At 42.1% G+C, this 24763-nt stretch overlaps 1 protein-coding gene across 1 annotated transcript; it reads right to left on the bottom strand.

The window, feature by feature from the left end:
* On the bottom strand, positions 1-23358 carry mov10l1 (Mov10 like RNA helicase 1; the record flags this gene model as incomplete). The annotated part of the gene is made up of 24 exons (XM_080737059.1): positions 1-105; positions 584-724; positions 2303-2410; positions 2705-2854; positions 3653-3826; positions 4990-5136; positions 5726-5825; positions 7012-7133; positions 8036-8182; positions 9350-9528; positions 10105-10180; positions 10965-11046; positions 12344-12435; positions 13208-13278; positions 13837-14014; positions 14989-15103; positions 16066-16263; positions 17153-17467; positions 17982-18122; positions 19046-19233; positions 20017-20129; positions 20545-20698; positions 21402-21589; positions 23250-23358. 24 exons carry the CDS (start codon positions 23356-23358, stop codon positions 1-3), a joined length of 3393 nt encoding a protein of 1130 aa, XP_080593185.1.
* Between the last annotated feature and the right edge of the window lie 1405 nt (positions 23359-24763).

Here is a 24763-nt window from a genome sequence, read left to right as displayed (position 1 = left end):
TCAGTACCTGCGACTGTGTGACTCCCTTAGAAAGGCAGGAGGATCACAGCCCATGAAGGCCCTGTTGTCATAGCAGTACTGCAGCAGAGCTCTGAAGCACGGATCCTGAGGGCAAACCAAAGGCAAAAATAACAATGTTATATATAACATGATGTACTAGTTGCATCGGGGCATCTTCTCAAGAGAATTGAGCAGCGTGGTCGCTTCGGACTCCCTTTCCCCCACTGTTTTGCGCAGGTGGATGTGGATATGAGGTTAGGTGTAGTCTAGGGTGACCAAATATCGCGCCCCTAAAACCGGACACGACACATCAATGTGCAAGTGTATACGCGCCATAGTGACTTATTGACCAACATCAGCCTCAGCGTTGAATTCAGACATGCGATGCATCTGATTTGTTCACATTTTCTGATTGGTTAGGTGAGCATGTTTACATCTTATGATAAACTATTGTTTGGGATGAACTACTTGGACTACATGGGCTGCCATTGTTTTGAAAATTCCATGTGCTATAGAGTCGCCGTTCACTTACGCTTTATTTTGAAGAAATACCAAAGACAGAGGGCATCCCGTGGTCACTTACCCTAATGAGAACGTGGGGGTTTCCAATGATGATGAGCAGGGCTTTGGGCCGAGTGATGGCCACGTTGAAGCGCTTGGGGTTGGCTAGAAAGCCAAGGACACTCTGCATGTCGTTACCGGGCAACGACTCGTTGGAGCGCACCTACATGTTGATGGGACAACAAAAGGAATATGTCTCAAGTGAAATGGGTTACCAAGTGAGAACATTTTACATGTCTAAATTTAAACATTTCTGAAATCACAATGTTTGCCAATGTTTTTTTTAAATGGACAATAGCTGTTCATGCTCTGCAGAATCCATTGTATGCTCACAAGGTTTCATTATGGAAAATCTTTCATTATACCTAAACGCTGTGAAACCAAAGTATTAAAAGGTATGCATGAACTGTAGGTCGTAACACAAGTTCCAACATTCACAAAAAGACGAATGAATCGAACGATGAATCATTTTGATGACATTGTTCAACTAGGCCTATAATACCGTGACAAATGCACACATCCAGACTCTGTCGAACAAGCTTAATCCAATGGTTATTCAACTTTTCTGATATGAAAGGTTCTCTTCAGTAAGTAAATCCATCGGTGCAGCAATCTGGCCATGATATACAGTCTAATTACAGTGGCAGGAGACTCAGATTGCAATTATCATCAAATCCACTAGGTGGAGCCAGAGACAGCATGTCAGAATCCAATGGTCTTGTGATCATATTCATAATTTCACACACAGTGGTAGAAAGTAAAACAAGCTAATTTTAAGTATCTGTACTTTACTTTAGTATTCTTTATTATTTGTTTGTTTTACTTAAGACTTTCACTCTTTTCACTGCAATACACTCACACTTTTGACTGCTCATTCATTAAAAAAACAAAACAACAAAGCTCCATTTCAAAGTTGTAAAAATAGTAGGTCTACATATTCTCAATGTGTCAGAATATGATTCAATGTGATCTTGTAGGTCCGTTACTTGTATTAATTTTGAAATTTCTTTCAAATTTCAATACATCAGATAGATTGATATATACATGTATTATCCCACGAGGGAAAATCAGTCGCCCGGAGGCGGTACAGCAGTTAAGGTTACAAAGACACAGGTTAAAAGTTGCATACAGCGAAAAAACGAAGCAACAATACAGAGCAATTGTAAACGGAGGTTAAGAACCAAATAGTGTAAAAAGTGTCCATAACAGTCAGTGTTACATAAGTGTCTCACTGTTATCTCATCGTAACACAAATAATATCGATATCAAAGCATTGATATTAACACATTCACTGGCAGGTACTAATTCATTAATTCAGTTTAGCCTTTTTTTGGCTGCCGCAATAAAATAAGATTTCCCTACCTTTTTATGTGATCGCGCTTTTTGCGCGTGTACGATGCCATACAAGGACGATCACAAAAGGATTCATGCTAGTGCGACCAAACGTTAGCACGCTATAAGCAGACAAACTAACAAGAAATGTGACAGGACCTAGAAACAGAAAACTGGGTTTGTCTGCAATCTTTTGAATGGGTGCAGATCTGAATCTCGTTTCCGGCACAGAAAGGAAGCACTTTATTTTTGGCACTTCGGCACTTTTCGGCGATTATTATTTAATGAATTTTATAAATATGATAAGTTAATTAATTAATAACTCTGAGAAACTTGGGTCTTCAGACGGGGGTCCGTGGGCCAAACACATATCAATGTGGGGGTCCTTGACATGAAAGCAGTGACTTACGGTGCTCAGGATGATGACCAGGAACTCCTGTCCCTGGAACTCCTCCACAGAGCCCACCTTGATGTCCGACAAGCCCACCTTGCCCAGCAGCAGACGGATCTTCTCCGACTGAGAGACAGAGAAACACATTGCTTCTTGACAATAGAATCAAGTGTGAGAAGACTGCACATTTATACTTATTGATAGAATACATGTCGGGTAGGCTTACCCCCATATTTCAAATTAGTTTAAAATGAATGCCCTACTTTGACATACTACAGTGGTGGTTAACCTCACGTAGCCAGGCTTACTATCTGCGAAGAGAAAAGCCTGGGCAAGACATGAGGCAGAGAGTGCTTAGAAAGGTGGGACTTTCCCTGGAAGTTATCTTTTTTCACAGTGCCGGTGTTCCTATTGTTGTACCTGTTTCCTGTAGGGGGCGATGACTCCTATGTCAGAGGCATCCACGGGGTTGTACAGCTTCTTAGCCAGCTGGCAGCAGTAGCGCATGACCTGGACAGCCTCTCCCGGGTTGAACCAGGACGGGTTGTTACCCTCCCTCATCTCTGTGCCCTGCATGCGGTGGAGAACAGACACAGAACACAATTGTCCAACTCATATTTATAAGGATTTCAGGAGAGACAAAACAAAAAAACACTTTCTATCCGTCCACCCCACACTAACAGTGTTTCCGACACAATATGTAAGATTTTATTTTAGTTCATACATGTGGCCCCCACCTTCACTTAATGCGGCCTGCAGGTTAATATGGAAATACTGATATATTATTTCAGCTGTTACTATTCCAAACATGTTTTTGTGGTCTTCTGGAGTGAGTGTGAAAATATAGTGGCCGTCTCTATCATCAAAGTTTCCCACCCCTATTTTAGAGTATTATTTCTACTGTTCTACATACTGCCGCTGGAGAGATGGAAGATGGAGAGAGGGGGTCATGTCCCACCTATAGACACAGGATCTGACACGAGATTTGACCTAATGGCCAAGAATCAATTAATCCCCTGAGCCAGCAGACAGCCTCTATCAGCTCAATGGTAAAACATGTCAGCCCTTGTGCATGAAACCAGGTTCAAATCCAGGGTAGAAGAGGAAAGTCCCATAGTGCAGCTTCAAATGCATTATTATTATCTCCCGAGCAACCGTCTGTACATATAGCGTTATGTGTGATGATATTGCGCATTCTTTGTGTTATTTTTTACATGTTGGTGAATTGAATACATAGGACCCCAACAGAAACAATACAGCAAAGACTTATTTATTTTTGTGTTTTAGCCCAAGTGTTTGACTGTACTCGTGCTGTTTTACATTTCTGTCTGATAAAATATCCAGTCAATCAATCCATCCTCTCCTCACCCTGAGCCCATGGAAGAGCAGTGGGAAGCCCCAGTGAGGCAGGCTCTTCCACTGCAGCAGAGAGTCCACCGTGGCCCTGGAGGCCCTCATGACCAGCTCCCCGTGGTAGAACAGCCTGGAGGGGAGAGTCAGCAAGGCTTCGTGGGAACGGTAGTTGTCGATCAGCTTGGTCACCTGGTGGAGTGAGGAGAATGCATTTCATCAGAACAATTTACAATTTAGGCATTTAGTAGACCAGGGGTCTTCAACAGGGGGTCCGGGACCCCCAGAGTTAGTACAGGGGGTCCTCAGAAACTTTGAGTGATAGAAACTTTTTTCTCCTTTTTTACATTAACCACTTGAACCCTAGAGTCCATATTCTGAGAATGTTAGCCAAAAATAGCAGATCTACAAGTTTGTAGATCGGCTATTTTTGGCAAAGAGCTTTGGTGTAGAGGGGAAAAAGAGCAGACTAAGTACAGAGTGTCAAGTGGTTAAATATCTGAAAACACAAATTTACATGAATCCAAAATACACTGATGATCATGCTGTCAAACAATTAAACTAAATGGAATCTATGATAAGGTAGTGGGGGTCCCTGCTTCATCTCTCTCTCTCAACTAAGGGGTCCTTGGCCTGAAAACTTGGAAGTAGTAGACATTCTTAATTCAGAGCGATTTACAATGAGTAAGGACAGCACAAGGTAATACATCAAATGCATAGAAATAGTAATCTAGGATCATGGGAAAACCAATAAACTATCATCAGTCTAACAGTAGAATAACAAAAAACAATCTATAATCTGTACGTTGAAACACTGAAATCTCTTCATTCCACAGTTTGGGAGCCAGAAGTGAGAAGAGTCTGGGATGTACGTATGAAATGTTGTCCTAGATGGGAGAAGATGGGTGATGAAAGTGGACCAACTGGCGTGCGTGTGTGTGTGTGTGTGTGTGTGTGTGTGTGTGTGTGTGCGCCCATTTTGGAATTGGCATGTACGTTCGACGACAGTCTGGAAGAGGCATTCCTTACCAAGATGCTACCAAGTACCAACGCGTTAAGGATACCATTATGTAGCAAATTGCTTGTGTTCGTGTTTGGCAGCCTCAGTAATGTCCATAAATCTGTTTTATGGCCTCCAGATTGCAGGAATGCCCAGGTCAAGAGCAGATAAGGCATTGGATAAATTCTGTTCAGTGTCTGATAATTGGCAGTCGCCATAAATGAAGGAGGCGATACTTCCTGTATCCGTGATCTGTATCCTGAAACACCCATGTTCGAGCATATTCTATTGTTTGAGTTCAAGAATGTCTTGTTAAACGCAACAAAATATGTTATGTGTGTGCTGTGCTGCTGACCAGCTTAGGGTTGTAGCCCCAGCTCTCTCTGGTGTACAGTGGACTGGTCATCAGCCTCTCCAACAGGGACACTCCCAGGCCAAAGGCCAGAGCCTGCTTGGACTTCACCACGGGACCCAGCTGACGGGGGTCCCCGGCCAGGACTATCTGCAAACAGTGGAGAGAGAGAGAGGGGGGTGCAACATTTAATACAACTAGTCCATTTCTAAATTGATTATACATAAAAAAAAAAAAGGAAAAAAAAGTGAGCAGTGCTATTTATGAGTTCATTTCATTAACGTCCTGCGAAGCTCAGCCAATGTGGGAAGGGGACACAGACACGTACATATAGACAAAGGCTAACAAATCAATGTGTGCCAACACCGGGATGAGAAGGCTCAGCCCCGCTCGTGTTAACACACAGGTTTGACATCAGAGCTAGGTCGAGAAGACTCAGACCGTCATGGCACAAACTAACAGGCTAACAAATCACTGTGCACAAACACCAGGACGAGAAGGCTCAGCCACGCTCGTGTTACATCAGGACACATCTAGGGCCAGAGAGAGAAATACATAATAAGTGATGAGAGGAAGATAAAATAATGGACAGTGTGAGGGTGTGAGGTGAATGTAATAACTAGAGTTAGATCCCTTTGAGGTTGACAGTTGAAAAGGAAAAAGCTGAAGAGAGACAGAAACAGAGAGAGACACAGAGAGAGAGAGAGAGAGGGAAAGCATGTTAAAAACTAGCTCCAACCTGGCCATTTCTCTCCGACACGAGGCTTATGGGGATCAGTGCCTCAGGCTCCGTGGCCTGGCCGGCTTCATCCACCATCACATGAGTGAAATGGCCCAAACTGTGGGAAACACAGACAGGGTTTAGAATGAATGTTGCCCTTATATCTACAGACCTGGTGCTGGTTAATTGTACATGAAGAATGCCAGTTACTTATATCAATAAGGGTGCAATTTGGCTCTCGCAAATGGTAACATGTCATTAGGTCGAACACCCTTTGGATCGACCACCAAACTCTAACCCAAACCCTAATCCTAACCTCAGTAAAACTATGCCTATGCCTAACCCGAACCCTAACCCTAACCTCAGTAACCGTAACACGGGTGATTATCTAACCTGCCGACGCTAAAGGGTGATTATCTAACCTGCCGACGCTGTTCGACCCAACGGGAGTTTGACCTATGCAAATATTGGTTGCTTCTAATGTTTGTGATTGAGGACAGTCATTCTTACAGTGGTGTCTGGACCCCAGCGAAATAAGTTTATAGAGGGTATGCACGTCCACTGGGACCCGCCCCCCTAATCTAGACTGAGTGGCAAAACATTGAGCAGCATGGAGCATTGGAGTTTGGAAGTGGTAGTTGCAAATCACTCAACAGCCCTGCATACCACCTGTTTCTAATTTGCACATAATGCAGGAGGCAGCAGGATGTTGTGTTGTAGAAAACGAGTGCTTCCAAACTCTGACACCTGGAAAAATAAAATCCTGCACAGAATGTCTTGACAGAAAGTAGCTCATAACATGCCTATGGTGGATTGTTATGAAACAAAAACTTTGCAGATAGAAAGAGGATAATTCAAGCTTTCAGTACAGCCACAATGTTGGTGAGTTAACTTTGTTTAATTCAATCAGATATGACTTTCTGTTTGGATGTATGGACTGTCAATGGCAGAAATTAGTGTTTTGCCACTCAGTAGGCGTGTTCCCACATAACTTCCAGCAACAGTGATGTCACGCGCATACCCTCTATACAGCAAAAAAAAAAAAAAAAACCTTGACCCTATCGGCTATTTGAAAATAGCCTCTACTAGCTTCTGCCATATTCTAAAGATCTTGAAAAGATTTGACAGCTCTGCCATATTCTAAAGATCTTGAAAAGATTTGACAATCTTATTTGTTGAAACATTTTAAGACAATCTTATATGGAGAGGGGGTCTCTGGCTGGCACGAAATAATGATGGGGTGCACGGCTAAATACATTAAAATGTCTGGGGTTGTTGAATCTTGGACACGCTCCTGGTCTTACTGGAGTCCTATGTGATGCAGCATGCCGGCACTGGAACAGGTGCTGACCACGATCCTGTGGAAAGCAGCGTGGCGGATGTCCTCCCCTGCCCTGGAGTACTGCCTCAGAACCTCTGGGATCGCCTGAGGAGGAGGAGGAGGATGGACAAGAGTGAGTGCGCATCTTTGATTTCATTCATTGTTTACCATTACACACATTTGATTTCATTCCCATATTTACCACTTCACAAACTTGATTTCATCCACATATTATTCACATATTTACGACTTCAAATTATTGACTTAAGCAACAAAAACAATGTATGAATTCAAGGCTTCATGGGATTGTGTAATTGATAGAAAATAAGTTATTGTTTGGGTGAACTACTCCTTTAAGAACATGCTTAGAGTTATTACAAATATCTGAATAAGATTTTGTAATTTTTTATCTCAATCAAGGATTTAAAGGGTGCATTCGGAAATGCGCATTGAGTGTGCGCACAGTGTAGATAGTGCAGTGGGCGGTGACGTTGTAGAGTGCATTCAGTGTGGTTTATTTACGAACGACCAGTTAAGAGGCAGCTGTGCGCTTTTTCAGTCGGAAAACTTTCTTAAAAGCAGCAGTTGCTAACGTAACATTGCTATTGATAGGTAATTTAATTCATACATTGGCCTACCTGCTGTTAGTTTACACGTTGCCCAAAGGACCAATAAAGCAGCACATGGTGCATTTTGTTATAATTTCCTATGCCATTATTCACAGCTGAGAAGCGCGAGACACGGCCATGAAAACCAACCAATCAAAACACCGCACTGATGCACCACACTGTCAAACCCCATCTTCTGAGTAGAGTCGTTCAGTGCGTGCACTCAGCACACCCGGTGTGCAGCGCACTGGATTTCCGAACGACATCCCACCAAGTGCACTGAATAAACGAACGACAACATGGCACACCAGTGCGTTGAGTGCGCATTTCCGAACGCAGCCATAATGTTATGTTTCAGTAACAACAGGGCCCAATGAGATGAACTGAAATGTGTAGTACCTCTTCCTGCCTATGGGTGGCGTTGATGCGAGCCAAGCTGGCGGCATGCAGGAAGCCACTGTTGTGCAGACGTATGCAGATGAGGTCGGCAGCGCTGTTGGAGGGGGTGCACACCAGCAGACGGCTGCTGGGAACAAAGTGGTACACCTGGAAGGATGGGAAACAACAGTAGACAATCACTCACAGGTGAGATTGTTCAAATACTGAATATAGGGGAACTTCAAGGGCAAAACGAAATAATACAAACGGTGTGAACTGAAGTAGGGCGGCAACTTCTTAGCAATTATTCGATCGATTACTTTTGCGATTAATCGAATAATCTAAAATATTTATATCCAAAGAATCGATTGACCACTTAACTGTTATTTTATGTGTTTATGTTTATTAAAGGATCCCTTTTAGAGACATGAATGAGCCTCTACTCTTCCTGGGGCCCTGAACAAAGCAACAGTGCCATGTGAAAATTGTGAAAATAGCAGATCCTAAAGAAAATTAAAAAATGCCACATTGCGAAGTGTTGCAAGCTTGTAGATTGGCTATGTGTTAACCGTTTCACCTATGACATGCCCAAAATAGGGACTGATTATTAATTATGTTTCTTATATTAATTAATTATTTCTAAATATTCAATTTGACAAATTTGATTGTTATTGCACCCCTAAACCGAAGTGGAGAACTGGTTTGGAGAACTGACTGGATTGGAGATCCGATTGGTTTGTGCTGTAGTGTGTGTGTACATGTGAGAAGGCTTTGGTGGTGTAATGCAGTGGTTCTCAACCTGTGGGTCGGGACCACCAGGGGGGGGGGGGGGGGTTGGTCGCCAAATTATTTTGGGGGGGTCCCCAGATGATTAACTTAATGAGCAACATTGTTTTCTCTCTCAACAGTTAACAAACCAACATAAAGTTTAAGTGTATAGACTATAGAGGGTATCTGCACATTTCTAAAGTGACAATTTAAGGACTATTAAGACCTTTTCTAATACCTCTAAAAAGAAAGATTTAACATTGGCCAATTTGTCAAATATTAGAGGCAGAAATGTTTAAAATACCCGATCTACATGCTCACAACGCCTTGCAACGCGAGGCGTTGTGAGCATGTAGATCAGCTATTTTCACAATAGGACTGTGTTAAACAAATTGTAATGCCTCAACTCTTCCAACTCAAAGTAGTGCTTGTAAGGGTGGGGGTCCCCAGTTCATATATGATTATTTTGGGGGTCACGGCCTGAAAAGGTGGGAACCACTGGTGTAATGTGACACGTCAACTCGACAACAGCAGCCTCTAGTGGCTGGTTGTTGAGCTGTGGAATACCTGCAGGATGGTCTCTATAAGGGTGACGGTCTTGCCAGTACCAGGTGGTCCAAAAAGCACATAGGGAGTGGGCCGGCATTCACCGGCTAGGATCCTCTTCACTGCCTCCCTCTGAGAGGGGTTGAGGCTGGGGTTGAAGAGGTGCCCTTCCCTGGGTGTGGGGGGAGGCAGACCACCGCCTGGAAGACAACCAACCAACACGCAATAAGTTTCACCCTGCTTTTTGTTATCGTATCCATTATTTGGTTATGTACAGCAATGGTCCTCAAACTTTTTTAAATTTCATGGACCCCCCTAACTGAGAGAGCACAAATGTGCCATTTGTACATTCTCATAGTCAGGGGATATTAATACAATCTGGGAATAATCTGGGTTTTTAGCCCAAGGAGTATTTTTCGTGCAGAACAAATGCTTGCTTCAGAATTGTAACATTGTGAAAAAAAACCTAGTTTGACCCTTCACATGCTTCACATACCGTACTTAAAGCAGATTTATTTTAATTTTTGTGTATTTTTTCCCCTTGGAAATTGAATTTCAAACTTTGTTAGGTGTGTTACAAGAAACCTTTACAAACACATTGGTGAATAAATCTCTTGGTAAGGAATTTATTCCCAGATTTGACATTATTCTGATAATATTCCCTGACTATCAAGAGTTAAAGACACATAAGGGACCAAATGGAACCTCCCCAGACCCCACTTCGAGAACCACTGATGTATAGGGGACAGTGCAACGCTCTCCCCAAATTCAGCCACCTTTAGTCTGCGTTGTCTTTGACTTCATGTCGATGGAGATGCTTGACACCTTCTGCCCATTTTCCATGGTTGTAACCTGCAGTTCAGATTAAAGAAAAAAAGAACTGCAGTTAAATTACACAGAGGCACACTCAACTGTGTCTCCACTTTGCCAGGAAGACGTTTAAGTCCCAACTTCAGAAATTGGCTACTCCACGCATTGTGTTGCAGATCAAATATTTTTGGTGAAAAGCTTTGGTGTAGAAGGAAAAAAAAGGAGAGGTCCAAGTCAGGCCCGGCGGCACGAGGGGGGCGGCTGGGGCCGAGCCCCATCACACTGACCCTCCGGCCCCATCAGTGAAAGCAAATACTCGAAAACAAAGGTGAAACACTAATTTGCATAGTGGTCGCAACCTAAAGTAGTTCACCCCCAAAATGACTTTCTTTTTTTATAGCGCCATGGAGACTTGAGTTCAATGATACTTTTTTGTATTTGTCGCATTCAAAATTGATTGTAGTAAATTTACCCCATTGATTCCAGATGGGGACCCAAATGCATTCGGGTCCCCATCCGGAATCAATGGGGGTACAAAAAGTCATTTTGGGGGTGAAGTACTCCTTTAAGCTCACGGACGGCCCCATTATCCATTGAGTCCTGCTGCCGGCTCTGGACCAAGTATAGAACACTGTGGGACAAATTAAATAGTGTCAAAGTAAACCTCCTTATATCCAAAACTGTTACTTTTCAGGATTCAAAGAGCTTGCAGATCTGCTACTTTTGACGCTTTTGTGTGACGCTGTAGTATGACCAAGTAGTGCATTGAAAAAAAACGCAAAGTTATTGAGATAAGAGGTTTCTGCAACGCGATAGGGCTCTTCACCTGGTCGTCCTCTGTGGTTTTCTCTTCTCCATCTGCCTCTATCCAGGATCCTGTCCACTGGAGTTTCTGAAGAACGATCTTGCTGGGAAACAGAACTGGACAACAGGGTTGTGGAGATGATGACACTAGGCATGTGCATACATCAAAGGGGGCTTGAGCCCCTGTCCTTTTATCCGTCTGTAAAAAGTGCCTTCTCCAGACCATGAATGCATTTTTTACTATGGTTAAAGAAAGGCAAAATACCTCTTTCTTTCCCTGCTATACCTGAAGGCAGCATTCAAGAGAATTGCCTTGTCCAAACTCTCCTGAACTTGAATGCCGCATCTTATGTTTTTGCCCTCTCCGTGTAGAAATCCATGCCCTTATGCCACATCTCCAGTATTAACTTGATTATGCCTAGTTTAGTGTGGTATCACACACCGAAAATAGCCGACCTCCAAGCTCACAACGCTGTGAGCTTGGAGGTCGGCTTTCAGCCCCTGCCTCTCTAACATTCTCTGCAGGTCCCTGGATGACACTAGCATTACCTTTTATCTTTCATTTGATCAAGCACGGTAAGTGAACCATTTGGTGGTTGGTAAAGGAGAACACCAGACTTCTCCAGCGGTGACAAAAGCTGCCTTCACCAAAATGTAGAAACAAGTCAATGATTTATTGAATACCACTGTGGACATATAGACATAGCAATTCAGATAAAAGCCATACTTACTCTGCCCAAATTGCGTGGCCTGCTCTAGTGCTTGGTGACATCGTCTCATAGTCAATCTAGTCATACAAAAAGGTAGAGAAAGAAAATAATCTTAGACAACAGGTATGGACCAACTTCCAATATACTGCATTTTGTCCAACGACAAATAGTGAACATCTACAAGCTCAAAACCTGTCACCATGGCATTATTTTTAAATAATAATTTGAAAAAGTTTTCTTTTTAAAGGAGAAATACTTTAACCAGTAAGACTCCCTAATTGGGAGATAAGCGACCATCAGGCAACAGTCGCAGAGATGAGTAGGGCAAAAGGGTGACGTGACGTGACAGACAGACAGACAGACAGACTGACGGACTGACAGCCGGTGGAGGTTTTGATAGTAACTGCAACCTGACGGTCGCAATAATGGATTTCTCCATTTTAAATAGAAGGTCACAGGTTGAATTGTGCATATTGCATACATTTGTTTCTCATTACTTAGTACATGCAGTTGACACACATTGACATTTCTTATCTTTGCCTCTACGACTGGTTAATGGATGGAATAACATCAGATTACAGCTGCCTACCCAATATAGGGACACCAGGTTGAAAGTGGACAAGGCTGTAAACAGTGTTAAGTGCGCATTTACTGTACTGTGCTCACAATACAAGAGCTGCCACTATCTGACCTGTTGTAGGTGAATTCAACATCCAAAGGCTCTCCCAGATAGTCCCTCTGAAAGTCTGGGTTGACTCTCAGACTCACTATCTCGTCACGAATCTGTCACACGAAAACAAAAGCACTGGTCATGTATCAAACTGAATTCATTAAACACTTTTCTGTTCTGGGGCATGTTATATTAGGTGAACATTTGGCCAAAATAGCTCATTTACAAGCTGTAAACTTGTAGATCAGCTGTTTAATGCAAAGAGTTGATATGAAAAGGAGGAGGGCATAGTATAATTGAAGTCACAACTATCACATAAATGTAAAATGAAATCACAATCAGTAAGACGCCTAAGGGCAAAAAGTGACCTTGCCCTTTAGGACGGAATTCGCACAGGACAGAATTCATTGGACTAAATATTTTCCCAAATATGGAAATGACTGACGTCTGACATCATAGATGTCTTATGTTATAGACCACATGAGACCCACACAATATATCCACATATGGGCATGGGAACTCCATATATGGGCATACAAGGTACAAGGACGAAATGTGATGTCACAACAATGTGATGTCATAAGTCAGCTATAGATATTGGGGCGTTACCCTCTGACGTTACTGACAAGATGTGAGGGTTTTCATAGTTAACTGCGACCTACTGTCGCAATAATCACAGTGTTCAAAGTGCTGACATGTGTCGAAAAGTGCTTGATTAATCAATCACACTTACAGTTTGTAAAAATATTTGCAAGGGGGAGAAAAAAATGAAACGTTTTTTTCTTCTTTTTTTTACATTTGCCAAATATAGGGACTGTAGAGTTACTGTAATGTGTTTAAAAAGCATTTTCATGTTTTGAGTATTGACAGTGCTGATGTCCTTACCTCTGTTACATAGGCAAAGTATTCCAGCAGCATTCCACCACTCTGTGGTTTCTTCAGTGTAAGGCGATCACCTGTAGAGTAGACCCAGCAAGGCTCACATTTGAAACATGCATGAAGTTAGCAACAGAAAGACTTTTTTTCCACATTTGGCTTTGGGACCCGGGCCGGCAGCAATACATTCAGTCTTAAAGGAGCTATAGTCAACTTTTTCTTGAAAAACGGACGCTAAAATAAAAATAATGTTTCGAAAATATTTCATATCAATCCATATAAAAGAATAGAAGAGGGATATAAACAAAGTCAGCCTGACAATGGCCAAAATTATTATTTTATCATTATGTTACGCTTTGTGTGGTCATTTTTGAATTACACATACACTATATGAAGCTTAATATTTTTTATAAAATATTTGACATTATTTTTATTTTAGCGTCAGTATAATCTATTCAAATGTTTGTATCGACTTGTTGATAAGAAAGAAAAAAAAAAAAACTAAGATCCACATTTTTGTCTTTCCATTAGCCTACAGTACATAAGCAAGATTAAGTCAGTTATTGGTTCTACTTCAAAATATTGGTTTTGACATTTTCTGTGAATTGCCCGGCCCCATCCCGTCTCATCAAACTCACCTACGGAGAGGTTGGGCCGTCCCTCTGCCAATCCCAGCACCTCCAGGTGCAGGTAAACGGATCCCTTCCTGAGGAGGGCTCCGGTGATGGTGAGAGACTTCATCTCTGCCACCGAGTTCAGCTCCTCCATCCACAGCAGGGCTGAGAAACGTTCACGCATGTTGGAGGCAGACAGGACCTGAGCAGTAGGAAGTAGAAGTAGCAATTTCACAATATAAAAATACCATGATGCAAGAAAAGGGCTTTTCACACGTTCTGAGACTCTTACATATTCATACACAGGTGGCAGAGGAAGCCATGCAAGGCACACACCTGCTCATCGGGAGCAATTAAGGGTTCAGCGTCTTTCTCAAGGACACTTCGACATTAACTCTGGGGAACCCCGGGATCGAACTGGGAACCTTAAGGTTTCCAAGCCGCCACTCTACCCCCTGAGCCACTGCCACCCCATACTCGAAAGACACCAAACAAAGAGGAGGGCTTAGCATAGCATCGAAAATCCTATACTAGGCCCTATATCATCTTGTTGCTGTAAACAGCTGTAAATGAGCTATTTTGGACAAATGTTCACCCAATATGACATATTAGAACAGAAAAGTGTTTAATGAATCGTGTCATTTCTCAGTGTCGCACATTTCCACTACGCCTCTTCTCCTATGCTTGCTGATTGGCTCAGGCTGACAGCTGACGTAAAACAATGAGTCAATTAAACACGTAACCCAGCATGTATTATACTTTGTTACACTATAAATTGTGAAACTAGCCAGTCATCACAATGAAAGCCTAGTTGCTGTACATTATTTTGGTTAGTGCCATACTCTACCCACTGAGTGATGTGTTCCACGAAGTTGCAGGACAAAGTATGAACCATGCTTATTGTGGGAGTAACTTGGGGTTGTGAGCTTGAAGATCAGCTATTTCCACTATCAATGTTCTTTTTCAAGTATGAAGTTTCAAATATGTAATTTCTTTGTATATTTAGGTTATGTGTCATATCTGCCATGTGCAACTTCAAAGCCTACAAGCCAAACAGAAATGTAATTGTCAACGACAAAAACACAATTAAATCGATAATCGCAATTATTTGAGAGGCAATTAATCGTCATGTAAAATGTCATAATCGTGACAGCCCTAGGAGTTACAACAACTGACCTCTCCTAGGCAGGGCTGGACTACCAGCACGTCCCCCTGGCCGTCCACGCACTCTCTCAAAGCATGGGGAACCGAGTAGCTGCCCAGAAACTGAGGCAGCCTCCGGCTAATGAGCCTGGGGGGAGGTAGGAGATGAGGTAAAGATCTCTGAGCATGTTTTCAACTTAACGTTAGACACACAAGACATAATCGTCACTGTCGGGCAGAAACCTTTTACAGTATCTCCAAGTTTCAAATGTGTATGTATTTTCTTTGTAAATTAAAGCCCTACTTCATCATACAAAAGTGTTATACAAAACTAGCGAAAATAGCATTGTGTGCTTGTAGATCGGCTACTTGAAATCGTTTTTAAAATGATAAATACAAAACAGTTTTGGACGTACAAGGTTTCCACCCGACAGCGACGAAATGCAGCTATGTTATCTGTGGGTTAGGTAAAGAACTTTCCCACTAAAACAAAGCAATGTTCCCCAATATCACAAAATGGTTATTATACAGTACACGGAATTGCTGAACAACTATATTTCTTCAACACTCTCCCATCGTTTTCCATGCACTTGCCAAGCATTCTAGTATCATTATCTGACTTCAGGTTAGGATTGTAAAATGAATCCTGATTACTGAAAACTAGGAAAAACTGCCACCAGTGGTCCTTGAGGGGGTTCCAAATGGTCCCCAGCTGAATGATGGAGTTGGTAACCAAATGGACCAATCAAAGGCGTAAAATGAAACCAAATGGACCTGTCATTTTACGCTCTGAAGAGTTCAATTATTATTGTTAAACATCTGCAACTTAATTTAAAAGATGTCCACACAATTAGAGAATGCATACTCCTCCTATGGTACCACAGCAATACAGCATTGTGGACAGAATTGTGGAAAGAAAAATCGTATCCAATGACAACAAAATATTCTAACTTTTGGGTCTGAAAGGCTAAATCTCAGTGAATGGTGGTCTGTGGCTCAAATGCCATATAAATAACGGACCTTGATGTGAAAAGGGGTTGAAAACCACTGCTTTAGACCAGGTTGGTGGTGATAGTGAGACTACAACCAGGCTGGTGGTGATAGTGGTACCTTTGAGGAGGAGGTGCTGAGACAGAGATGACGTGCATGGGTTCCTCAGGGACGGACAGGGAGGGCTGCTGGTGATAGTAGGGCGCACTGGGCTGCAGCAAGGTCTCCTCTTTGCTGGCCACCACGACCTCCAGGCGCCTCCCGATGGTGAAGGAGGAGAAGTGCAGCAACAGCAGCTCGGAACAACTCCCCTGGATTCTGAAGACATAGAAGTCGTCATGGGCGTCACAAGGGGGGAAAGTGGGACTGAGTTACTAGGGTCCAAGGTGGAGGGGCCTTAATTATTTTTATACTATTGAAAAATAGCAGATATACAAGCTCACGGCGAGCTTGTAGATCTGCTATTTTTTTTAAGTCGTGAAAATGGGTGCACATTTTTGAATATATGTATTTTTTTAAGCATTTGTAACTAAAATTTTACTTCTGGGTGGTCCCTGCCTGGTACAAAATATTTTGAGATGGGGGTCTGTGGCCAAATGCATATCATTTTGGGGGTCCTTCACATGAAAAGGTTTGAGCACCACTGACGTAGAAACAAGATTAAAAAAAGAAATAGCAGATCTACAAGCACGCAGCTAAAAATCGGTAACGATAAAAATCGGTACCGATAAAAATCGTCCCTTATTTGACTTTTTCCCCCAGATTTTTAACACTTCATTTATTTTCTAAAATTGCGTGTCTACAAGCCCAAAAGAACAGGTCTTCGTGCTTGAATAAAACAAAGGTTCAGTTTGTGTGTATTTCATATATACTCGTTCACTGTATACTGCTACGTATATCTTTTTAGTTTAATATAAAGTCTATTAAAAGGTTGTATTTATTTTTTTACTTAAGGTTAAATGTTCTCAAATAGAAACCTGAATTAAATAATAAAGTTTGTCAAATTGATTTCAACATTTTCCAAGTTTTTCACAAAATATCTGTCAAATATTGATAATCGGTGGCCAAGGAGGTGTCCCAAAGATCGGGATCGGACCCAACATATCTGGCATCCGTGGGCTCTACTTGTGATATACAGCCACTACTGATGCAATGCAACCACTACGACAAATTACTACCTGCTATGTGCATTCAAGAGTTCACTTACTTGGCAGTGCAATTCACTAAAATTGGCAGCCTCTCCCCTGGTTTCAGTTCCGCATCCATCTCCTGTGTCCTTTCAGCGGGCTTAGCAGTGACCACACCCTCCTCCTCCGGCTCAAGGTCATTCCTTACGGTACCATTGACTTTGTCCACAGCAGTGGACCCATTTGTGGATGCCTTTTTGGGGTCCTGAACCCCACTGATCTTTTCCCGTTTTGCTGAGGAAGGGTCTTTGAAGGCAACGAAGGTGAACTGTTCTTGTGAGTCCCAGCCGGAAAACTCGCAGTGCGTCAGAGTTTGGCTCTCTGTACCTTTGTTCCTGTTTTGGTGCAAAGTAAGGGAATTTGTATCGTTTCATCATGAGATTTACACGTCGTCGCTGATTTATAGTGTAATTTATTTACATAATTTATATCTGAATGATTTGGCTGAAAACCGCCTTTATTTATATAAAAATAAATGAATCTCTTCTTTTGGTCTGTTTTTTTGTTCAGGCCAATTTAGAAAGACACCAGTGATTCACAGCTTTTAATGGATGGTGTCTGTCAGGACATTCCATATTTTGGTGGCAGAGCAGTAGTAGTGAGAACTTTCCCATTTTTATTCTAAATGTGGGTGGTACCACTTCATGGTCACTCACTCTAGTGTTGTGGCGGTCACTCACTTTGCAGAAGTTCAACATGTATGAGGGAATTGAGGGCAATGTCTCTTTGACTATCTTAAATACAAATCCCAGTGAGAAGGAGTCAATGCAGCTAGAAATTGTCAAGACAAAAACAATATATGCGTACTCTAGAAAAAGAAAGGCATTTTCATTAAACGGTTACACTTACTGAATCCAGAATACCAGTTTTCCGCTCTCCCCAAGTAGCATAGTCCCAAAGCTACCGTATGCAGTGACCTCCAGTCCCCTTTTATCCTTCAGGAGGTTCTGGATGTCAGCCTCAGGTGTAGGTTTAGCAAAACCATTCACACTGTGGAGAGAGAAAAGGCACACAAGTCACATAGTTAGATCATAAGATCTCAACCTGATAAGAGTAGATTACTAACCTGGGAATGGGAAATTAAGTCAAACCGGGATATTGTTATAGCCTTGGATCAAGAATGTATTTGGTACGGGATTGACACTTGCCCGTTGGGCAAGTACAGGTCATGTTCTACTTGCCCAAAGGTCATGCCCACTTGCCTGAAAAGTAAATCGTACATTATAAAATGATAGGTATTAAGATTTTAATTAACGCTCAATGTAACACTTATTTCTTTACTTTCTGGGGCTGTGTGATAAAAAAAAAGTCATATTGTACCTCAATACTTCCAAATCCAAATATCTACATAGCTATGATTGAATACTGTATGTCTATGGTTTCACACTAGTTATTTTACATTATTAAGTGTAGAAACAGTAAAAACAGCACATTATAGGTAAACAGTGCTATTATTTTACATTCCACAGACCAGAATACAGAGCGCTCTGGCCATGTTCAGGTGTTTAGACAGATATCTGGTGTTGTGTTTATAGACGGTTGTGTCCCCTCTCAAATGAGCACTTGCCCATTCGGGCAACCTTAAAAAAGAAAAGCTTTTTTTTTACCTGCCGGGGGCAGGTGGGCAAGCCTTAGTGTCAATCCCTGCAGTCAATGTGCATTTTATTCCCGTCTGTGGCCAAATGGCATTTTTATTTCTCCCTTGTTTACTTCCCGTTTACATCGAGTGTAATTCCAGTTTTCACCGGATGAGCCCTGTCACTACCGCCCATTGAGGAATAAAGGGAGCTTCCAACAGAATCCAACACAGACGGGAATTTAACACTTCTTCATATTGCACACAAAGAAGTTAACATGAATAGATATGGAACCACTGCCGTAGATGAAAGGCTTCTCTCGTTGCGCTACAGTACCGTTGTTCGGTCGGGGCCATGCACAGGGCCCTCCAGCTCCACAAGGACTGACTGCTCTCCATGATCACCAGGTTCACCAGGTCCCCTGGCATGGGCCGGTAGTCAGCGGGCAGCAGCAGAGAGTCCAGGCTGAAGAACACGTTGTCTTCTACCGTCCCGTTGTTGCCATACATGCTGGTGATGTGCACCTACAGATGGAATCAGGCACAAGGCACACACCCATTAAAAAAACATGACTCATTTTCTATCCTACTTTCATCCATTTTTTGGCTTAGGAATGCGACAAAAAACTAAATCTCCATGAATTCAAGACTTCATGGGGTGTGTGTAATTGAATGAGACACTTTTGGGTAAACTACTCCTTTAACCCATTTAGACGAGGAACCCCTATACCAGGGGTTTTCAAAGTGGGTGCCGCGAGATGATTTGATAATATTTGGAATTTGTTTGGACACTTGAAAAAATATTTAGTATCATTTAAAACTTGGCTCATTAACCAAAATGGCTATTATCTCAACGTTTTCCTCACAACATAATCACTAAAATATCATCACTGTCGGGCAGAAACCTCTTATCTCCAAGTTTCAAATGTGTACGTTTTTTGGTAAAACAAAGCCTTGCTTCATCATAGTTGGAGTTTCCCCAGTTGGACGTAGCCCGTAGAAGGAACACGTTATTCCAACTAGTTCCTTTCCCCTCCATCAGGCGCCCCGGCTGGCCAGGGGGAGGCAGTATAGAGACCAGGATTACTGCATGTTTTTTTGTGAGGGTACCTACCCTAGCCGTAATAAAATAAATAATTTAAAATATCAACGTCTTTTTTTTTTAAACAATTGTGGGGGTCTTTATATGAAACAGTTTGATTGATATGAAAACCGTTAGAATTTAAAAGACATTTGCAGAATCTGTCAGGACATAACTGGTTAAATGATTTGAACATCTGGCCCAGCTTACTGAAATAAGGACATTACCTGATCTAAACGGCAGTAGCGTAAGGGAGCCACTGATTGAGCCTGGCTGCTCCACTGGGTTGGATTGATGAAATACTGGGCTTGGACCCAGTCTCCCTTCATTGGCTCATAGCCTGGCAAATAGGGGAGGAAATGTAAGATGCATATGAAATCTTGCAAAAAAAACAAAAAATTATAATAACCTGAAAGGTGCAATTCTGGGAGATTGCAAGTTAGTCAGGGGTGTTAGGGAGATAACATGGTCATTTTGTGCTTATTAGTCTAAAAGCACTAAATGTTGCACAGATGTAGCACAGGGCATGCTCTAATGAACTATATGGAATCTATGAAAGGTTTGTGGGGGTCCCTGCTTCATCTCTCTCTCAACTAAGGGGTCCTTGGCCTGAAAAGGTTGAAGACCCCTGTTGTATGGCATTAAACTTGAGAAAATAAGGTACTCCCTTGGCGAGTCTTTGAAGTAGCTCTATTGGCCCGCCACCCGCCATCTATGTGCATGTTAATAAGTATGCTTTGAACTCAGATCTTTACCATCCTGCAGGGCACTGCTTGGGAAGAACGTGGTCTGGTTGATGTAGCCACCGTCTCTACCGTCATATTGTGTCACGGTGCCAATGAGAGGGCGCAGTTTCAGACCGTCTGCCTCTACGGCGTGTGTCCCCCATTCCTCTGCACACTTTTCCACCTGAAAGAGAAAGAATGCCAATGAAATTATTAGTTGAATCTCATCAACTAAAATATTAACAAAAACTTAGGAACAACCGATGCAGTTGATGTTAGATGATGTTCCAACTCTGACAACAAGAATTCACATAACGGTTTTCTCAGTTATCAGGTCACTTAAATTACAGACATCATTCCATTTGTACTCATCTGCCAAACGTGGAAATGATTCTCTTTAAAATGATCAAAGAAGAAGAAAGTTTACACAATGATGAAGGTCTCTTTGTTTCTATTTTTAACCTTACTCAAAATGTATCCGCCTGACGTTGGTCACTGCGTATGAGCACAAGAAAGATGTTCATTTAAAGCCACATTTGACAAAAACAATAAATCTTGTATAAGAAAAATGCAATATGAAACAACCATGGTTCTCACCTATGGCTGTCACGACTAGGACATTTTATTTGATTAATTTTAACATAGATTATTGCAATTAAAGATTTAATTGTGTTTGTCATTGAATATAGCCCGTCAACAAGCTCAAAATCAGACAAATCATGACGTGTTTTGAGCTAGTAGATCAGCTATTTCCATGATCTTTTTCAAATATGAATATCTTTCAACATGGAAACGATTATGACGATTATGCAAAGAAATTGCAATTATCTAAAATAATTTCGATTACTTGGTGATTATGTAATAATTGTGACAGGCCTTATTCTCACCCGAAGAGCTTTCCAGCCACCCTTGCCACTGCTCCGTACGGCGATGCCGTTGACTGTATCGCCTACTTTCAGCGGCGTGCCTCCCAGCACCTCTCCACCGGTGAAGTAGATCTCATCGTCCAGCATGCCGTAGTCCAGACAAAGCTGGGTGACCACACTGCCTCGCAGGTGGCGGATCTCCTCCGTGGCTGACACACAAAAGGCACACAAAGTAGGCTTACGATTCACAAAATGGCTGATATTACATACACAGCATGTATTCTATATACAGTACAGCCATAGGACGCTGCAATGCATTTTCAAGGAGGGATTCATCTCAGCGACGTTCTACAGTAATTTGCAGTGCTCTGGGTGTCCCTGTCCCCACTCAATAATTGTCTCCGCCAGGCCAATGCCACGGTCAAGACTATGTATTCTCCCCAGTCCGTGTGTGTGTCCATCCATGGACAGTAATCTCCGGTACCGTTGGACCGAACAGCGCAAAACTATGCACACACACACTCCTTGGAGCAGAACCAGTGGTCCTGGTTTTTCACATATACTCCTACAGATTTTGTTCAAACATCACACAAACCGGTACACGTTATCTCAATAGTCATGTGATCAAGACGGTTCTGTTAGATTTGTCATATTTCATCGTGATTGGCCAAGATTGACTTCTACTACCTGGCGTGTCAGAGACCTGAGCCATTTTTTTTATAATAAATTGCTGTGACTTGGCGTCATCTCTGGTCATCTGGTATCATATTATCCATTTAAAAATGATAACAGGAAACATGCATTTAGTAAAATATCCAATTCTCCATGAGATTCACATTTAGCTCTTTGCCAGGTACATAGAATGTGGTCTGTGTGAATATCGTGGGAAAGTGGAGATGTTTTACTAAATAAATACCTGTACATGTTTTCTGCCAGAACTGTCAAATGGATATGATACAAGCGCTGACACCAAGTCACAGCACTTAATGTATGAGGCGAATACACAGGGAATGCAAGAGTAGATCCAAAGAGAAAAAGTGGCCCGCAGCCACTAACTGGATCACATCTGCATTTCATTTATCTATGTTACGGTTACACAGGACCTTCCTGTGACTGAAGCGCTGATCCTTTCAATAAATGCAAAGCAAGAGGTGATCCAATGAGTGCGTGTGCGCACACACACACACACACACACACACACACACATTAGAATGCCTGTGAATCAGGGGTCAACAACATGTCCGTACACAGGCAGTTGTGTTTATGGCAAAGACTTGGCCTTGTCCGTGGCAAATTTGAGATTTTCTGTTTACACACAATTTAAATGTTCTTATTTTGGTCATAATGCCCAATTACTGAATGTTTGTCTCCAATCCAGGTTTTCTTCAGAATATATATGACACTTATTTTCTATGACACTACACAGCATATTACGACTTAGTGGTTCTCAAATGTTGTATTTGCAAAGACCCCCTTACTCTCTGATAGGGTACAAATGGAACAAAATGAACCCATGGGTTCTATTTGTACACTCTCAAGAGTTACAGGCCTGTTATGGTCTAGCTCTTTATGTGTTTTTGCCTTTTGGTAATATTATTGTCATCATATCATCTGCCATTCTAGTGCTAGTATGACAAAAACGGCACCTCCTAACAGAGAAACAGTAACACAACAGCAGCAGCAACCAACATACAAACACACACTCCATCCAAAGCTAATGTGGAATAAGTTATCTTAAAAACATTCCAAACTTATGTAAACGGTACACGCATGGTAACAAACTAAACCAGGTGGACTGCACTGCTACCACATACTGTAGCTTTAGCAGAGTGTTTTATGTATAAGCAGTAGTAGGAGTTGAAACCTTACCTGCACCAAACACATAATTATTCTCCTTCTCTTCGTCTATCACTACTGTCCTCCACAGAGGAGCCAGGAGCTTGGACAGAACAGATCTCACTGCAGAGGCCATCAACATGTCTGCACACTGTCACCATGGATCACTATAGTGGAAACTAAGGAGGAGAAGGAAGGAAGGAAGGGTTAATTTCAAGCTTGATCTATACCTTGTTGTCAGGGGTCTTCAACAGGGGGATACTAAAGGGGATCTTTTTTTTTGTGATAGTGTATTTTTTACATTAACCACTTGAACCCTAGCACCCCTATTCTTTAGCCAAAAATAGAAGATGAACATTCGTTTACACAACACTGATGAGTGATGATAGTGCTGTCAAACAGGTCTCTGAAGCTATCCATGAAAAAGTTCAATCTGCAACAGAATTTTATACAATGTGTAGTGGGAGATCCCCTGCTTCATCTCTCTCTGTCTCAGCTATGGGCTGAAAATCGTTGAAAGACCCCTTTTGTACATACAAGAGCACCTGTCAGTAAGCAAGTGGACCTAATATACTTTCACTGCTCCTTGTATTGATGATTTCTCTTATAGTAGGCTGTTTTATAGGCCTGTCTTGACTCTTGAATGTAAACAATTAAGTCAAGCCCTCAGGGCTTAATAGTGTTATATCCTTTTTATCTACGTTATTGTATTCAAACTGTACCTCTGTAAATAGCAAACTGTAGGCTAAATAAAATGGCAATCAGTCAAAATACATCAATACAGTCTCACTCGTCGAAAATAGCCACACTCACATGCATGAGCTAATAACATAAACATCGATGGCCTGCCTAACAACATTACTAAACTGCACACCTGCAAAAAAATACTGAATAACGAAGACATGTAAGCACCTAGCTAACGGTAGTCAACAAAGGAGCCAGTTGGGGAAATGTACCATTAATAATAATAACAAGCAAAAGGTGATGGGGCGCAAAACATCATCTGAAGAGGTCTTCAAATATTAGGCTACTTCACCATCAGTTGCTCCTGCATCTTTCCGTGTAGGCCTATAAAACTCTACCAAAAAAAGTAAAGTAAACATGACCTGCAAACATGGAAGTTAGTGGAGACTGTAGAGGGCCTACTGTTGCATAAATACCATAGCGTTATATAATCTCAGAGGTTATGATACATCGGTAAAAGAAATACCTCTGGCAAATACACACGTGCGTCTAATTACTCGAATCCGTCGTCGTCGCTCGTGCCAAGCCTGTGGCAGTGTGTGTGTGTGTGTGTGTGTGTGTGTGTGTGTGTGTGTGTGTATGTGCGCGCGCGTGCGTGAATGCGTGTGCACGCGCGCAGTCCCGCCACCGTGCGCGAAGCGACAGCCACCTGTATGCAGGCGCGCACACAGACAGACACACGCGCACATGCGTGCACAAACAGACGAATGTCTCCTAAAATGTGTCTACATTTTACTTTACTTGGTTTTCTTTCTCCATTATTTTTTTAATAGACTATATGGCACCCATGATGAAAACATAAT

This window comes from Nannobrachium achirus, assembly GCF_963921795.1.
Source record: "Nannobrachium achirus genome assembly, chromosome: 11".
NCBI classification, from domain to species: Eukaryota; Metazoa; Chordata; class Actinopteri; order Myctophiformes; family Myctophidae; genus Nannobrachium; species Nannobrachium achirus.
This window is presented reverse-complemented; position numbering and strand designations above follow the sequence as displayed.